This window comes from Dama dama, chromosome 9, assembly GCF_033118175.1.
Source record: "Dama dama isolate Ldn47 chromosome 9, ASM3311817v1, whole genome shotgun sequence".
NCBI lineage: Eukaryota > Metazoa > Chordata > Mammalia > Artiodactyla > Cervidae > Dama > Dama dama.
The window spans coordinates 13,516,929-13,535,685 of record NC_083689.1 but is presented as its reverse complement, the minus strand read 5'-3'; the positions used below and the strand labels follow the sequence as shown (position 1 = coordinate 13,535,685).

The following is an 18,757-nucleotide window of genomic DNA, read 5'->3' as shown; positions in this document are numbered from 1 at the left end:
TCTAACAAAGGACCACTGCCTTGATATCCAAACTGTGGTCCACAGAACAAGACCTGCAACTTCAACACCTAAGATTTTGCTGCAACGGCAATCCCTGGGCCCTTTAGAGACCTGATGAGTCACAATTTGCATTTGAATCACAAACCTTCGTGATATGTATGCACAAAGAACCTGTAGAAGTTCTGGTCTTAGATTTCCTTACCTTCTTACAGGCTTCCCTGGTGACTCAGATGGTATGGAATCTGCCTGCAATGCAGGTGACCCTTTGATCCCTGGGTAGAGAAAATCCCCTGGAGAAGGAAATGGCAATCTGCTCCAATATTCTTACCTGGAAAACCCCATGGACAGAGGAGCCTGGTGGGCTACAGGCCATGGCATTGCAAAGAGGCAGACACAACTGAGTGGCTAAACACACGCACATTCTCACTGTCGGCATTTGAGGCAGGAAAGGTATTGTACAGGGTGCTAGCCTGCTGTACACTGGGGACTAGTAGCATCCTTTAGACATTGTCAAATATCCCCAGGGACAAAATCATCTCTGATTGAGAATCACTGCCCAGAGTTTGAGAACTGAAAGTATCTTGACCAATTCCAAACAAGATTCCATCCCGTACTTGGTTTACAACTTTAAGCAGAATATTAAATCCCTCTGAGTACCATTTCTACAATGTTGAATGGCATTCTTACACATTCTAACTCATAGAACACACAGTTTTCAAGATTAAACTTGACAGTCCCTAAAATATTCTAAACTAGTGTTACATAACAACATCTAAATATATCTTTTATAATTTTAATGTTTTATAATGAGGGACTAAATGACGGATGTTACTATCAGTAGGAAATCCTTATTGCCTTTGTAAAACTTTCTTGAAACCAAGGATTTTAATATTCAAGTTTTACATTAAAGAAGTAGAGTTAACCCCCATTTTGAAGAGAGAAATTGTAATTCTCAGATATTGCAGGGGTTGTGTTCCAATCACTAATCAAAGCACTGAAGACCCTGAGGACCTAGTCAAGACATATGCCCATATGAGAAAATTTGAACTCAGGGATGTGATGAGGTTCTGGGAGGCTTAGCCTTTTGGATGCAGAAGAGTTAAATGAGAAGGAGTGATAAAAATTGAATTCAACTAACTTATAATGCAATCTCCTAGGAACAGAGAATCAGCAGGAGAAAAATCCATTCTGTCCAAACCAATATCTCCCAGGAAAATCATGTATGTAGAGGTTGGAGTAACAAGAGGAAACATGCCTAATGAGCTGACACAGGAAGCTCTAAATATCTCCTCTGCTGCAGTCCCTCAGCCTGTGCCACTGTGGTTGGATAGCACATGGTCCTTGCTTATGCAGTCCTAAATCTGGCTGAGAGACCAATGCTGTTGTCTTGTTTAGGTACAAACTTTGGTTTCCATCACCAATTATTTAGGGGAGGGGGTGGATTTTGACCTTCTCAGGGAAAACTTCCATGCAGAATTCCCAAGCAGGTGAGTCTGGGAGCTCCACAGATATTTCAAGAGAGGATCAGAGAGGAGGGAAGCCAGGAATGTGTATTTGAGGTCACCTGAGGACTAATCTAGCATAGCCCAGAGGTCAGAGATCATTGTGGCTGTTTGCTGGCTTTCCAAGTAAATATTGTGCTTGGAAACATGAATGTCACTTTTAACAATTAAATCATGTTAGTGGAACCCCAATAGAAGAAGGAATGGGAGGCCTAAACTGCTTCCAGTAAAAGTAGAACATGAGCCCAGGGATCTTGTTAATTAACAGGAGTGGACAAATAGGGTTTTATCTGTGGAGGGTCAGACAGTGAGGTGAGGGCATTTCCTTTTATTGTAAGAAGGGACATATTAGACTCTGTTTTCACATCGAAGAGAAAGATCTAAACTGAAGACTGTTTGCAAATAAACCCTTGCAACATCTATGAATGAAACCTACGTATTACAGTATCTTCTCTCACAGTGGGTATTCACATAAGGAAAAAAACAGCTTAGTCACATAGGTAAAAAGATGTATGTCAAAAGGTTTACTTTTCAATTATTTTATTACCTGTGAGGCTGAATATATTTGTGGATTTGTTAGGCAATGAGTGTTTCTCTACTGAAAAATATCTCTGTAACTTTTATTTTACATGGTGGTGTCAGAGTACTATTATTCTGCTTTAAAATTTAATTCTTTGAAAGAAAGAATAACTTTTTAAACAAAAAACTGAATATCATTTAGTTCTTTTATATATGTATAGATATATTTGTGGGGATTGTATAAGCATTCATAAATTTTTTTGTTCAAATCTGTCAGTCAAATCTGTCAAATGCAGCATTCTCTTCATCACTTTTAAGAAAGAATTTGGGTAATTTGACACTGTGGCTCAGTTGGTAATGAATCTGACTGCAATGCAGGAGACCAGAGTTCCATCCCTGGGAAGGGAAAATCCCCTGGAGAAGGAAATGGCAATCTACTCAGTATTCTTGCCTGGAGAATTCCATGGACAGAGGAGCCTGGTGGGCTACTGTCTGTTCATGTGGTCTCAAAGAGTCAGACATGATTGAGAGACTTTCATTTTCTTTCACTTCCTTTATATGGCACTTAACAACCTATGAGTTACAAGCATACAGCATGTTGATTCAGTATTTGTTTATATCACTAAATGATCACCACAGAACATCTAGTTAACATCTGTCACCACACATAGTTCCAGTGTATTTCTTGTGATGAGAAATTTTCAGATCTGCTGTCTCTTAGCAACTTGCAGGTATGCTATAAATTATTATGAAAATTTGTGGAGACTGTTAATTTAAAACTGCTTCCCAACCAAGGGTAACTGTGTCCTCCAGGGGACACTTTGTGATACGAGTAGACATTTTTCACTATCACACTGATGAAGGGTAGATGATGGGCAAGGATGCTTCTAAACATTCTACAATATACAGGGCAGACCCCATCACATAGAATGGTCGGCCAGAGAATGTTCAGTAGTGCAGAGATGGAGGAACTCTTGAGTTAAAGAATATCCGTGCTTCCACAATCAAGAGCTGTCATAGGTAGTTTCTAAAATGTTCTCCACATCACATTTTTGCCAGCAAAATTACAGAACTCCCCTTATGTCTGTGATACCTGTTTAGAAGATTCAACCTCAGTCTATAGTAAGTGTTTTCCTGGGCTGAGGGTTGTGAATGAGACTTCTTGGTGATTTTTAACCTATTAGTTACTTTGAGTAAAGATTCATATATTTGATCAGAGTGTCAATTTTTATTATCATATATCTATATATTGTATGCCTATTTCTCAACAGTTAGCTGCATTTCCAATGATTTTGACAAATTATTGGTTCTGCAATTGACTTTTGGTTGGGTGTTTTTGACCATAAAAATGTTAAGTTTTATAGAGTCAAATCTGTCTTTCTCCTTACTTCTGATTTTCTCACCTTAATTATGATAGTCTTCCCACCTATTGATTTTTTGTGTAGTTTTTCATATGTTCATCTAAAGTAGATTGTTTACTTTTGGGATCTTTGGTCCCTTTTTAAAAGATGTACTGTGTAAGGAACCACTTCATTTTCTTCCAGGTAGACAGCCATTTATGCCAAGTTTTATTCAACAATCTGGACTTTTCCAACCAAATTGAAATATAATGCTCCTATAGGACAGTGTTCATATCTGAGAGGACCTAATTCCTAATCATTCCACAAATAATAGCAAAGCATCTGCTATGTGCCAAAATTTCTGAGTAACTTATATGTTATATTCTCCTGAGTCAAAGTCTTTTCTTAATTAATTATCACTTAGTGTTGTAATTGTCCAATGGCTGTTACTGTATATCATGTTTCAGTTTTGACGTTCCACTCAGTTATATTTAATACAATTATGCAAAATCACCTTTTTTTTTTTTTTTACTGTTTTTGCTGTTCTTTTTATTTCATAATTTCTAACTTTCTTAAGTGCATTTTAAAATAAATGTACATATATTTACATATCTTTGGGAAAAATGAGTGAACAATGTAGTTGAAGTCTCTACTGATATTGCATTATAGTGACAGAGTTACAGTACAGTAGACTACTATGGCTTCCCTGGTGGCTCAGACACTAAAGAATTTGCCTGTAATGCAGGAGACCTGGCTTTGATTCTTGGGTTAGGAAGATCCCTTGGAGGAGGGCATGGCAACCCACCCCAGTATTCTTGTCTGGAGAGTCCCAATGGACAGAGGAGCCTGGTGGGCTACAGTCCATGGGGTTGCAAAGAGTCAGATAAGCACAGAACAGCACAGACTACAACATAGTGTCCTCAGGTTTAAACTATGCAAATACATTTATCCAGAATAACAGAATGAATTTTCATTACCTCCTTAGGCTTTATATGTACGGTATGGAAAGACCTTTGCATGTTGGACAAAGACCAGAACAGGAATTAAATTGTGCCCACTGGATTTATTTTAAAAAAATATATTAAGCACAAGAATGATAAATAAAATATCTCCCATAATAGACAAGTCTTTCTTCATTCAGTATCAGATCACAAAAATATAATTTGTAAAGTAATATGAAAAACACTCAGGATAAACAAATCTTCTACTGATCCATATAACACACACAGAAATTTTGTTGTATTCCATGTTTCCATTTTGATTTCTTAGTTTACTCCCTTTGTTTATTTTTCTCTTGGGGTATTAAATCTGTATGATTTTTCACATTACAAATATATCACTCTTTCTGTCATTGGCAAAAAAAATTTTTTTCTTTATGATTTCACCTGGGCATTAAGGATATGTAGCTGAATTTGCAGTGTTCCCAAACAAAGGAAATTTTTCTTAGTCACATTTTCTCAGGGGCACTGGAGCTCATTAGATCTTTTTCCTTTGTTATATCTATCTGTCTCTAATACTTTTTATGTTTCTTTAATATAAAAAAAAGTGGGTGGTTGTTGTCATTGCTCAGTTGACAAGTTGTCTCCAAGTCTTTGTGACCCCATGGACTGCAGCACGCCAGGCTTCCCTGTCCCTCACCATCTCCCAGAGTTTGCCCAAACTCATGTCCACTGAATCAGTGATGCCATCCAACCATTTCATCCTCTGTTGCCCCCTTTTCCTTATGTTCTCAATCTTTCCCAGTATCAGGGTCTTTTCCAATGAGTTGGCTGTTTGCATCAAGCGGCCAAAACAGAAAGGAGACTCAAATTTATTGCTTCCTTGGAAATTTATGAAGTGAAATTTCTAGGTACCTTTTAAAAATTCTTTAGAAGAAACCTAATCTGATCCAACCAGCTTGAGTTGTCACCACTGATGGCCTAAGGAGGGTGGTTCTGGATGAGAAAATCATGACAGTAACAGTCCAGGAAGCCACGGTGTGTCTGTGCCTTGTGGAGTGAGAGCAGTTCTTAAAGCAGAGGCACCTGGTCATATATTAAGGTGACATAATAAGGTGAGAGAGGCCAGAACTCAGTGAACAGGTGGTGCTAAGAAGAGGACCTCCTTCAATCCACAGGGTGCCTTTGCAACCAAATTTCTGAAGTGCTGGGAGCAACATGGAAGGAGGGATTCTCTGGAATGAAGGTTCACCTGTAGCAGAGAGGCCATGTTTTTTCTCAGCATCCCTGACACCATCTCTAATCACTCTGCTTCTTGCTTATTCCTTTGCCCTACTGGCTTCCTTGTTTGCATTTGAACATGTGGAACCAGCATCATCCTCAGATCCTTTGTAGTGGCAGCTCCCTCTTCCAGGAACACACTTCTCCTGGTCTCATACTAAATGCTTCTCTCTCTTTCCTGATGTCTCTTCAAATAACCCTTTGTTTGCAGACCTTGCCTGAACACTCCGTGCAAAATAACTCCTTCTACTACTCTCTTCTTTGTATCTGGATTCATTTTCTTCATATCTGTCACCATTTGACATCTTTTATAAAATATTTATTTTAATATCATCTATCTCCATTCCTGGAATGTGGAGATTTGTTTTTCTGCATCCCTCTTTGTGCTTGGAACATGTTGGCTCTCAATACATATTTCTCAAAGGCATGAAAGAGTTTCTCATTAAAACTATAAAGTGAAAGTGTTAGTAGCTCAGTCCTGTCATATTCTTTGTGACCCCATGGACAAGATTCTCTGTCCATGGAATTCTCCAGGCAAGAATACTGGAGTCAGTAGGCATCCCCTTTGCCAGGGGATCTTCCTGACCCAGGGGTCAAAGCCTTGTGAATTTACTGAGAATGGGACAATAAAAATTCTAGTCAGAGGTGAAATGAGGTATACCATCAAGAAAAATTCATATATATGCAACATATTAACATCAATTTCTTGCCTACAAAATAGAAATTATAGTATTTCAGCTATTTTAGGTATGCCCGTTTAAGTGAAAATTAATCATGTTGCTTTCTTTTTATTCCCTAGTCACATTTGCCATATGGAACTGGAGAACAATACACAAATTTCAAAATTTCTTCTTCTGGAATTTTCAGAGAAATCAGAACTGCAGCCCCTCATATTTGTGATTTTCCTCTCCATGTACCTGATCACTGTGTTTGGAAACCTGCTTATCACCCTGGCTGTCAGCTCAGACTCCTGCCTCCACACCCCCATGTACTTCTTCCTCTCCAACCTATCCTTTGTAGACATCTGTTTCACCTCCACCACCATTCCAAATATGCTGTGGAACATCCAGACACATAGCAAAGTTATCACCTATGAAGCTTGTATCACCCAGATGTATTTTTATATACTCTTTGCAGGATTAGATGACATTCTCCTGGCTGTGATGGCCTATGATCGGTACGTGGCCATCTGCCACCCCCTGCAGTATGTGGTCATCATGAGCCCCCGGCTCTGTGGACTGCTGGTGCTGCTCTCCTGGACAATGACTATCATGTATTCCTTGTTACACAGTTTGATGGTGTTGCGATTGTCCTTCTGCTCAGACTTGGAAATCCACCACTTTTTCTGTGAACTCAATCAGGTGATACAACTTTCTTGTTCTGACACTTTTCTCAATAACATAGTGATCTATTTTTCAACTGCTCTCTTTGGTGGTGGTCCTTTTGCTGGCATAATCTACTCTTACTCTAAAATAGTTTCCTCCATAACTGGAATCTCATCGGCTCAGGGGAAATATAAAGCATTCTCCACCTGTGCATCTCACCTGTCAGTTGTCTCCTTATTTTATTGTACAGTCTTAGGAGTGTACCTTAGCCCTGCTGTTACACACAGCTCACACTCAAGTGCAACAACCTCGGTGATGTACACTGTGGTCATGCCCATGCTGAACCCCTTCATCTACAGTCTGAGGAACAAAGACATAAAGAGGTCTCTGAAGAGATTCTATTTGGGGATGCCAGGTATAAAACCGCCAGTTACATGAAGGAAATGAATGTTTTCTCGAGTCAAAGTCTTGGAAGCAGATATTGCAATGCTTTGGTCTTTGTAGAATAAAATTTGTTGCTTCTATTTATTTCCTCAGATTTCCCTTTTATTTTGATTCAGCTTCTCTATGGAAATTTTAGAAACTGTTTTTAAGTTTTTTCATCAGTCTGATATCAGGCAGTATATATTGTTCCTTCAAAATTTTCCTAAGTTTAGATTAGAAATGTTTGGAAATCCCATTCCTCTGATGGTTCATCACAGGTTTATTCAGAATAATTGCTTCTCAAAATGGTGATACCCTAGAGGGGTGGGATGAAGGGGTGAGAGGAATACACATAGTTATGTCTGATTCTTGTTGTTGTAAGGCAGAAACCAACACAAAATTGTAAAGTGATTATCTTCCTATTAAAAAATTAATTAAAAAATTTGTATGACACCCCAAGTAATTTTCATTTGTCTTCCTGAAAGAATCATGAATTCTATTATTTAAAAAAAAACATACAGTTGACAAGCAAGAAAAATCATATTATTTTAAATTAAGTTGGTTGAATTATTGGGTATAAAGAAATGACTATAAAATTATATGAGAACTTTTAACTATGCAAAGGGTCGATGTCCCCAACCCTTGTGTTGCTCAAGGTCTAGGATTCTATATACAAATATATGTATGGATCATCATGATCAAAAAAGACTCACTGGAGAGCTTTAATCTGTTTGGGAAAAAAAAAATCTGTTTGGTCACAGGACACAGGGTCACAATTTGAGCAAACAAACTTGTCTTCCAATCTCCTACTTGGCTGGAATGAAATCTCAATGGGGTCACTTTTTTTTTTTTTAATACTATTATCTGACATAAATTTTAAAAGCAGAGTAACTATGAATGCTGTACTTAAATATTGTATAAATGTCTAGAATGATAAGGAGTAGATTACTAATGTTGCTTTCAGTTCTGTTTGCTTTTATGCTGAATCATTGGACATTGCTGCATTAGAACTCATCCTAATGATAAATGTTTTAATACAACCCCTTCACTACCAAATGAAACTGTGTAGAGTGGAGTTCTGATCTCTGCTGGGCTCCTCATGAGTCTATATTCATCTGTCTTTCTCTATGTTGTTAATTCTAAAAGTTTTTGCATAGTGTACTTCTTTCTTCAGTGGTAAATGATAGTTTTCTCCATTTTGAGTGCCTGTTATGTCAGAGTTAATGGAAAAATGAGTTTATCATTAGTATGTCAGCATCATGATAAAATAAGATACTCCCTTTGTCTCTCCCTTTCAATCTACCTTTAGTAAAACATCTATACTTTAAGAAAGTTTCCTCTTCCCAACACACCAGACCTCCAGAGGGTAGGGACATCTGGTAGGGACACTGAAGGGCAGGCATTGCAGTTTCTCAGTTATAGGAAGTGTTATGCCCGATGTCCGAATCCCCGAGCGGGAAGAGAGAGAAGGCTTCCAAGACAATGCAACTCGCAAAAAGGGAAGTTTATTACTGTCTCGAGCCAGGGCCTTCTGCCACCAACATCACAATGGTGCAGGGTCAGAAAGCGCCGAGCTCAAGCTTGTTACACAAATTTATGAGATATGCAAAAGCGGTTAGTAACTGGCTTAAGCGGATTGGTTACATGTTTGCAAAGCAATTCTATCCCTACAGACTTTCGCGGGCTTTTCAGCTCTCCCTTTGTTCTTACTGGGCGCATATTGATTGGCTGGCTCCAGGTTACTTGATGGGGGTAGGGAATCTTACCATTTCGGGGGAAGCTAAAACTTAGGTCCAGGCCGCCCGTCATGGTATTAACCCTGGCAGCCTCACATTCCCCCCTGTCTTCTTGTTCCTGTAGAGGAATCTTTCTCTTCATCCTGGGCTACCATCTGATATTGCTGCCTCAATACCATAATCTGAATGGTATTTAGACGTTCTCTAATAAATGACATTAGCCGGTTTAAAATACAAGGGCCAAATGTAAGTGTTAATAATAGCACTATAAGCGGGCCCAGGAGGGTGGAAACTAAGGTGGTCAGCCAGGGGGAGCATTGAAACCAAGACTCAAACCATCCCTGTTGGGCCTCCCGTTCCCTCTTTCGTTGCGCCAGCCCTTCTCTTACTTTTACCATAGATTCTCTTACCACTCCTGTATGGTCTGCATAGAAACAACATTCTTCTCCCAGAGCCGCGCAGACCCCACCCTGTTGGAGAAAAATCAAGTCTAATCCTCTCCTATTCTGCAAGACCACCTCAGACAAGGAAGTCAGAGACTTCTCTAAGTGGCTGATTGATTCTTCTATGCGAGTTATATCTTCATCTATGGCGGCTCGTAGGGAAGAAAACCCTTGGCCTTGCAGAGATAGTGAAGCTATTCCTGTCCCTGCTCCTGCCAGCCCAAGACTGAACAAGGCTGCCATGGTGATCGCACTGATTGGCTCTCTCTTTTGTCTTAGCAATTCTCGGTCCCAATGTGAGTACATAACCTCTTCAGAGTGGTATAAGATTTTTGGCATTACAGCAACCAGGACACAGAATTCTTGACTCTGGTTAAAAACCTTCACATTTAAACATGGGGTTAGCCCAGTATGTGAACAAATCCACCAGCCCCCAACCTCTGGCACAATCCAATTTTTGCCATATAAGCGTAGGTTACTAATAGTCCGGGCACAGAGGGAAGTTTTATCACGTGGCACTGTGCCCAAACAGAGTCCCTGTCCCCAAACTTCATTCATTGTGAGGCCAACTTTGCGTTCTTCCCATCGGCATGGGGGTGGGTCCTGGCCTGAAGATAAGTGGTAAGAGACATTGAGGCCTATGGCCTCATAGAAGGGGGGGTGAAGATTATAACAAAGCCAACAGGACTGGGTTGCATTAGGGTTGATATGGTTTATGACCGTAAAGGCTGCATTCACTAAGGCCCATAGGGGGTCCTGAATTGCTGAGCTAATGGTAACAGCCAGAGGGCCAGGGGTTTCTGTCAGTTTGCCTCTGAGGCTCGGGGTAGAAGAGATGTTAAATGTTCCTGGCAAGCTTGGTCTGAAGGGGGTTGGCTTGGGGGTCGCCTTGTGCCCCTGTAATGCTTTGACCAGATTGGGACCTAAACTATGTACCTGCACTGGCTCAATAACCTGTTTAATGATTAAAAGCTCGCCTGGGTAGGGGCCGGGCCAATTTACGTGAAGCTGAAAACCCCAAGTCAGTCCTGAGGTCCAGCGGTTTTCTTTTTTCGCCCGTTCCTGGTTAAATCGTACTCGTACCTGAGGCCCCTGGTGTCTACGGTCCTTGAAGGTGAAGCTAACTAGATCTCTGTTTCCGACATCCCACCTCTGGGGTCCATCACAAGAGGTCACACAACTCCAGCTCCTGCAATAATAGCTTTCTATGCCACCACAGGTTTTCCAGTTATTTTTTACATAGCCCGGGCAAGCCCAAAACCCCAACCTATGGTTTTTTATCCCATCTCTATAGTACTTATCATAGAGACCATCCTGCTTTGCGAAGAGGCTTGAGAGGTCGAAGTTCAGGTCTGGCCACCAGGTGTTTGGAGGGTGGATTCCTGAGGTCTCATTGAGCAGCTCATGAGTTTGCCCGTCGTTGAGTTTCCATGTGATCTTAGCAGGTTGATGGGGGTTATGGCTGGTCGCTCCTGGGTCGATGAGAGCTGCTATCAGCAGGAGAATTAGGAGGCCTCCCGGCGGACGAGTTTCAGTTTCAAAGGATTTGACGGGTGAGGACTCGCCTTCCATTCTGCTCGCGCTTTTTCCTGTTCTTCCGATGTAGCTTGCCGCACGTGATTGCACTGAACCCAGGGTCCAATCCCGTCGACCTTGACAGCGGTAGGAGTGGTAAGGAGAACAACATAAGGGCCTTTCCATCTAGGTTCTAATACTTTAGATTGGTGTGGTTTTACCCAAACCCAATCACCTGGGCCAATATTATGTGAGGGGAGGGCCCTCTTGTTTTGGCCCTCATGCATCTCTCGAATCAATTTCCAAACATGGTTATGCACCTTACTTAATGCTATCAGAGTTTGCTGGAATTGTCCCAAAGTAGGGGGTGGCAGACATTTTCCTTCGAAAATAGGATACACAGGAGGGGGTCTTCCATACAGAATCTCAAAAGGAGTAAGATTCAGCTTATAAGGGGTGTTACGTGCCCGAAAGAGTGCAAAGGGGAGGAGGGTCACCCAGTCCCCGCCAGTCTCTATTGCCAACTTTGTCAAAGTTTCTTTTAGGGTCCGATTCATTCTCTCAACCTGTCCTGAGCTCTGGGGATTATATTCGCAATGTAACTTCCATTTCGTCCCCAGAGCTTGGGCCAGCCCTTGTACAATCTGGCTCACAAAGGCAGGTCCATTATCAGAGCCCATAGTCACTGGCAGCCCATACCTAGGCACTATCTCCTCTAAGATCTTTTTAGCAACCACTATTGCTGTCTCTCCCTTAGTGGGGAAAGCTTCTACCCACCCCGAGAAGGTATCTACCAGTACCAACAGATAGCGGTACCCACACTTGCCTGGCCTTACCTCGGTGAAATCTATCTCCCAATGTTGCCCTGGCTTTTCCCCTCGGTACCTCGTTCCCAAGTGCTGCTTCTTCTCTGCCCTCATCAGCTGGCACGCTTCACAGGCTTGAATTATCTCTCGTACAGTTGCATTTTGTCGAGGGAACCTCAGGCAGGCCATCTGGAGAAGTGTTAGGGTCTTTTTTTCTCCCAAGTGTGTAGTTGTGTGCAGGTGTTCACACAGGTGACGACCCAGGGTGGCAGGCAAGATCAGGTTGTTGTTTTGGTCTCGGTACCATCCATCTTGGTCATCTTTCTGGAGGGTGGTATCCTTGTTGATCCAGGCGAGATCAGGGAGGGAATATTTGGGAACTGGTGGCAAGGTCCCCATACCAGGGGGTGGAAGGCCCACGGCTAATATGGGGGCGGCATAGTCCCGGCTAGCCGCTTCTCGAGCGGCCGCATCAGCAGCACGATTGCCTCACGCGTTAGGGTCTTCTCCCTTCTGGTGACCGGGGACATGTACTATAGCTACTGCCCGGGGTAGTTGGACAGCTTCCAAGAGCCTGCGAATCTCAGGCAGATTTTTGACCTCTTTTCCCTCAGCTGTCCGAAATCCCCTTTCTTGGTATATGGGACCTTGAATATGGGCAGTGCTGAAAGCATATCGGCTGTCAGTAAAAATGGTGACTCTCTTCCCTTTGGCTTGCTCCAGAGCCTGTATTAGGGCAATCAATTCTGCTTTTTGTGCAGAAGTGTTTGGGGGTAGTGTCTCAGCCCATATCGTCCGCCCTGAATCATCAACTATGGCAGCTCCCGCCTTCCTTTGCCCATCTTTTACATAACTGCTCCCATCGGTGAACCATACTAGCTCACTGTTGCTTAGGGGTACATCAGTTAAGTCTTTTCGTGCCGCCAGGGCCTCAGCCAGTATCTCACTGCAATCATGGAGAGGGCTGTCCTTCTCTGGGTTGGGTAGGAGAGTGGCCGGATTTAGGGAGCAAGGGGTCTGAAAACACACCCGTGGGGCATCGAGCAGCAAGGCCTGGTAGTGTGTCAAGCGGGCATTGGAGATCCACTTACCCGGCGGCTGCTTTAAAACCCCTTCCACTGCGTGGGGGGTGTAAACCGAGAGTTGCTGTCCATACGTCAACTTGTCAGCGTCGCGGACGAGGAGGGCTGTAGCTGCAATGATGCGAAGGCAAGGGGGCCACCCAGCGGCCACCGGGTCTAATCGCTTCGAAAGGTATGCTACCGGCCGCTTCCATGGTCCCCATTGTTGAGTCAAGACCCCCTTTCCTATTCCTTGCTTTTCATCTACAAACAGCTGGAATGGCTTATTTGGGTTAGGCAGGGCAAGGGCTGGGGCTTCTAGTAGGGCCCGTCTGAGTGTCTGGAAAGCCTGTTTCATTGGCTCAGTCCAAGTCCACTTTGGGGTCTCTTTACTTCCCTCATATAAGGGCCGGGCCTTCTCAGCAAACCCCATAATCCACAGTCTGCAATATCCAACAGTCCCCAGAAACTCTCTCACCTGGCGAGGGTTTTTGGGCTCTGGTATCTGCAATATTGTTTCTTTCATGGCCTGGGTTAGCCACCTTTGCCCCTGCCTGATCTTATACCCCAAATAGGTGACGTCTTGCCGGGCTATTTGTGCCTTCTTTGCGCTAGCGCGATACCCCAAGATGCCTAGGGTCTGTAATAGGTCCCCAGTGGCACGGCTGCAAGCTTCCTCTGTGGTTCCAGCCAACATAAGGTCATCTACATATTGTAGCAGAATGACCTCTGGGTGGCAAGCCCGATATTCGTAGAGGTCCTCACTCAGAGCCTCATTAAACAAGGTAGGGGAGTTCTTGAACCCCTGTGGGAGGCGGGTCCAAGTTAATTGTACTACCGGTTGGCCTTCCCCCTCAGTCCACTCAAAGGCAAATATCTCCTGGCTCTGGACTGCCAGGGGTAGGCTGAAAAAGGCATCCTTCAAGTCCAGCACAGTGTACCAAGTGTACTCAGGCAGTAAACTGCTCAGGAGAGTATACGGGTTAGGGACAGTTGGGTGTATGTCACTCACCCGTTTGTTGACTTCTCGCAGGTCTTGGACAGGTCTGTAATCTGTCCCCCCTGGCTTCTTCACCGGCAGTAAGGGGGTGTTCCAAGGGGATTGGCATCGCCTGAGAATTCCGGCCTCCATGAGCCATCGAATGTGGGGAGTGATCCCCCGCCGAGCTTCTTGGCTCATAGGGTACTGTCTCACCCTCACAGGAATTGCCTCGGCCTTTAGCTCGATGACGACCGGATGTCTCTGTTTAGCTAGTCCCATTCCTGCTGTTTCTGCCCAGGCCAATGGATATTTATGGACCCACGGTTGTACATCTAGTGCTATGGTCTCTGAGGGCTTAGGCGCAAAAAGTCTGTATTCATCCCTTAAGGCTAGGGACAAGACATGTATCGGTTGTCCAAGTCCATCCGTGACTGACATTCCCCCGGGGTCAAAATGGATCTCAGCATTAACTTTAGTCAACAAGTCTCTTCCAAGTAGAGGGGCTGGGCATTCTGGTATCACCAAAAACGAATGGGACACCTGGTGGGTCCCCAGATTTACTTTCCGTTCTGTGGTCCAGCAATATCTTTTTGTCCCCGTGGCTCCTTGCACTAAGCTGGCTTTCTTAGACATTGGTCCCAGTTTTTTTATTTAAAACAGAGTGTTGGGCGCCAGTATCTACCATGAAGCCAATGGGTTTCCCCTCCACATGTATGGTTACCCAGGACTCGGGGAGGGGTGCCGAGTCTCGACTCCCCTAGTCACTGTCTTCCCCCGCATATAGAACTCGAGTTCCAGGGGGGATTTTTTCTCTCTGGGTCATTCCTCTCTTTGAGTCCCTCTTAGGGCACTCGTTTTTCCAGTGCCCCTGTTCTTTGCAGTAGGCGCACTGATCCTTCTCTAGGGCCTGCCTTTTTGGTTTTTCTTTTTCTCCCGTCTGGGGGTTTCGAGGTTCCCTCAATTCTGTTCCAGCCTTTATCCCCGCAAAAGAATCTGGGCTAGCTCCTTCTGGTTCTTCCGGTTTTCTCTAGCCCTATGTTCCCTGTCTTCTTTCCTGATCTTCTCCGCTAATTCCCTTTCCTCCCGCCGAATTCGCTCTTCCCTTTCTTCTGGGGTCTCCCTATTATTAAATACCTTTTCAGCTACTTTCAGTAAATCCTGTATTGTCTGTTCTCCCAATCCCTCTACTTTTTGTAATTTCTTCCTAATATCTGGGGCTGCCTGATTCACAAACGCTAACAAAACTGCAGCACGTGACTCCTCAGCCTGGGGGTCCATAGGTGTATATTGCCTGAAAGCTTCCATCAGCCTCTCTAGGAAGGCTGCCGGGCTTTCAGTGGGCTCTTGCCTTACTAAATTTACCTTTGCCAGATTTGTCGGCTTTCTTGCTGCAGCCCGCAGGCCAGCCATTAGAGTCTGGCGGTACACTCGGAGACGCTCCCTACCTTCCACCCGCTCAAAATCCCAGTTAGGCCGCAACAGAGGAAACCCCTCGTCCACAAGATGAGGCTGGGCAGTTGGCCTCCCGTCGACCCCTGGTACCCGTTTCCGCGCCTCTGCCAGAATTCGCTCCCGTTCTTCCGTGGTGAAGAGCACCTGCAACAGCTGCTGACAATCATCCCAGGTGGGATTATGAGTGAACAAAATGGAATCTAAGAGGTCAATGAGGCCTTGGGGCTTCTCTGAGAAAGGAGGGTTTTGGGTCTTCCAATTGTACAGGTCACTCGTGGAAAAGGGCCAGTACTGATAGGTTCGCTCTCCGTCCGGGTTAGTTGGTCCCACTCGGACAGGGAGCGCCTGAACAGTGGATGAAGGTAACTCTGGGTCCCCAGGGTCTTGCTTACCCCTATCTCCCTTAGTTTTCCCCCGGGTCCCCAAAGCCGGTCCCCCCTCATGGTCGGTTCCCGTTGGCCCTCTTAATCCTCTCGGTTCACCTGTGGGAGCTTCTCTCCTCGGAGGGGATTGCAAGGAGGACACATATGGCGGAGGCCTTATCTCCGTTTCTAGATCTATCAGGTTTGGATAAGATGATTCCTGAAGGACTGGTTTTGGGTCCTCTTTCTTTTTGGTTTCCTCCGGGGGGGTCTCCATCACCAGGACCTGTGAACTGGAGGAACTAGGAAGTTTGTAAACAAAAGGTTTTAACCATTTAGGCGGATTTTCCACTAGATCCTGCCAGACCATGACATAGGGGACCTGACTCGGATGGCCCCAGGGATCAGGAGCCATAATCTTTTCCTTCACAGCCTGTATGATGGACGGTTGAAAGGTGCCTTCCGGAGGCCATCCAACCTGAAAGGCGGGCCACTCTGCAGAACAAAAAGTTATTAATTTACTTTTCTTGACCAGCAAAGACAAGTCATGGGCCCTGGCCCTGACATCCGAAAAATGGTCAGTCATGAGAGAAAGTGGGGTAGATTCTCCTTGCCCCATGGTCAAAGAATTAACGGTAAGGAAGAGAGAGAAAGTCACTGAGAACGACCACCAAAAATCCTACCGGGAGTGGTGGCGGCCAAGAGGTTGGGCTTATGGTATGCTTTTGGAACTGTTTATGTGCCTGCGTCATTGCACGGAAGTTTTCTTGCTGGGGGCGGGCCCCCTAGGGGTTTCTAGCCCGTTCCGTGACCCCCTTATCCTCTCACGGGAGTCTTCAAGTGGCAGGCGCCCTAATGGCCTTTATGTGCCTGACCCGTGCCCACAAGAAGAATTTTAGGCCACGTCCTCAGTTAGGGATGTTAAAGGAGAGTTTCACCCGGTCGGGCTCTAGTTACTGAGGCTTACTTATTGTAGGGCCTTCAGAGTCCGCCAGAGCATAGCCCTGGCCAGGACTCATCAATTGCCCCCACAACCGTTTTCCTGTTCACTGAAACTCCCGAAAAGAAAAGGAGTTGGGGGCAGATCAGAGAAGTAAGAGAAAGAGAATAAGTCAGAAGTGAGAGAGAACAATGCACCAGAAGAGAACGAGACTAGAGACAATGCCGGCACACATAAAAACACGGAGAGCCAAAGACAAACACACGGACAAACAAATGTCAGCCGACGACACAGCGCTGGGTTTTCGGGCCCCCTGAATTTTCTTGCCTCCCGGTAGCAGATTCACCTTACCGAATGACGTCCGCTGTTCATCAGACTCGGGGTCGGGAGAGGAACTTTCCTTCCCACGGAGTCGGCTGCCTCCCAGCCCGTCCGCTGGCCTTGGCCTTACGCCGGCTGGCTCCCCCTTTATAAAAAGCCTTCCCGCGGAGTCGGCTGCCTCCCAGCGCGTCCGCTGGCCTTGGCCTTACGCCGGCTGGCTCCCCCTTTATAAAAAGCCTTCCCACGGAGTCGGCTGCCTCCCAGCGCGTCCGCTGGCCTAGGCCTTACGCCGCTGGCTCCCCCTTTATAAAAAAACCTTCTCGCGGAGTCGGCTGCCTCCCTGCTTCCTGAGCACCGGTGTTATTATTTATCCTTCCCCTTTGTTCTGTAAGCGTTCTCTTCTCCCGGTCAAGGGATCCCGGACGAGCCCCCAAATGTTATGCCCGATGTCCGAATCCCCGAGCGGGAAGAGAGAGAAGGCTTCCAAGACAATGCAACTCGCAAAAAGGGAAGTTTATTACTGTCTCGAGCCAGGGCCTTCTGCCACCAACATCACAATGGTGCAGGGTCAGAAAGCGCCGAGCTCAAGCTTGTTACACAAATTTATGAGATATGCAAAAGCGGTTAGTAACTGGCTTAAGCGGATTGGTTACATGTTTGCAAAGCAATTCTATCCCTACAGACTTTCGTGGGCTTTTCAGCTCTCCCTTTGTTCTTACTGGGCGCATATTGATTGGCTGGCTCCAGGTTACTTGATGGGGGTAGGGAATCTTACCATTTCGGGGGAAGCTAAAACTTAGGTCCAGGCCGCCCGTCATGGTATTAACCCTGGCAGCCTCACAGGAAGTTGTAGGTCATATAGAAGAAACTAAAACCTTGTTCAATAGAGCTTAACTGAAAAACAAAGAAGGGCCTCTAGTTAGCAATCTGAATTCTTAGAATCAAAATAACAAGGGTTTACCCATATAAAGCAGGTGTTTGCTATTTCAAATGCACTGGCAGAAGACCAGTCTAGTGAGTACCATGAAAAACCACAGAAACATGGACTCACAAAAGGGAAATAACAATTCTCCATGAACTAATATTAGCGTTATGGAAAACTGTGGTCAACTAAATAGAAAAGTCAAAGCAGCATCTGGAAGAAACTCAACAAATTATAATAAAACTGATAAAGGACTTTAATAAGCTCAGGAATAAAAATAATAATGAACATAAGGAACACTTTCCAAAAAGATGAAAACTCTTAGACATGACCAACCAGAAATTCTGGAGCTGAACAACTCAATAAATGAGACAAAGGATGCCTTAGAAAACACTGGAGGTAAAGGATGTGTTATGGATGTGAGTAACAGTGAGCTGAAAGGTAGAGTGATTTAGGAGAAGTGAAGACAGAACTAAGATTTTTTAATGAAGATAGTCTGTGAGAAACATCTGACTCCATTAGAAGAGGTAAGAAAGATAATGAGTTCTCCAGTGGCTCAGACGGTAAAGCATCTGCCTAAAATGTGGGATACCTGGGTTCGATCCCTGGGTCGGGAAGATCCCCTGGAGAAGGAAATGGAAACCCACTCCAGTATTCTTGTCTAGAAAATCCCACGGATGGAGGAGCCTGGCAGGCTACAGTCCACAGGGTCGCAAAGAGTTGGACACAACTGAGTGACTTCACTTTCACTTTATCCCAGAAGAAAAAGAATAAAAAGAGAGAGAAAGGAACAGAGGTAATTTATAGAGATAATAGAATTTTCAAAGCCTGGGGAAGGAACTATATGCACAAGTCCACAAAGCTATCATAATAGGACACCTAAATGTCT

At 44.5% G+C, this 18,757-nt stretch overlaps 1 protein-coding gene across 1 annotated transcript; it reads left to right on the top strand.

Annotated features, from left to right (window-relative positions):
* Nucleotides 1-6,392: 6,392 nt before the first annotated feature.
* Nucleotides 6,393-7,343, top strand: LOC133061622 (olfactory receptor-like protein OLF4). Its single transcript, XM_061149593.1, has one exon. It carries the CDS (start codon nucleotides 6,393-6,395, stop codon nucleotides 7,341-7,343), a length of 951 nt encoding a protein of 316 aa, XP_061005576.1.
* The last annotated feature ends 11,414 nt before the right edge of the window (nucleotides 7,344-18,757 follow it).

What these genes read in the sequence shown, in the direction of transcription:
- LOC133061622 (XM_061149593.1), top strand. Translation starts at nt 6,393, where the DNA reads ATGGAACTGGAGAACAATACACAAATTTCAAAATTTCTTCTTCTGGAA.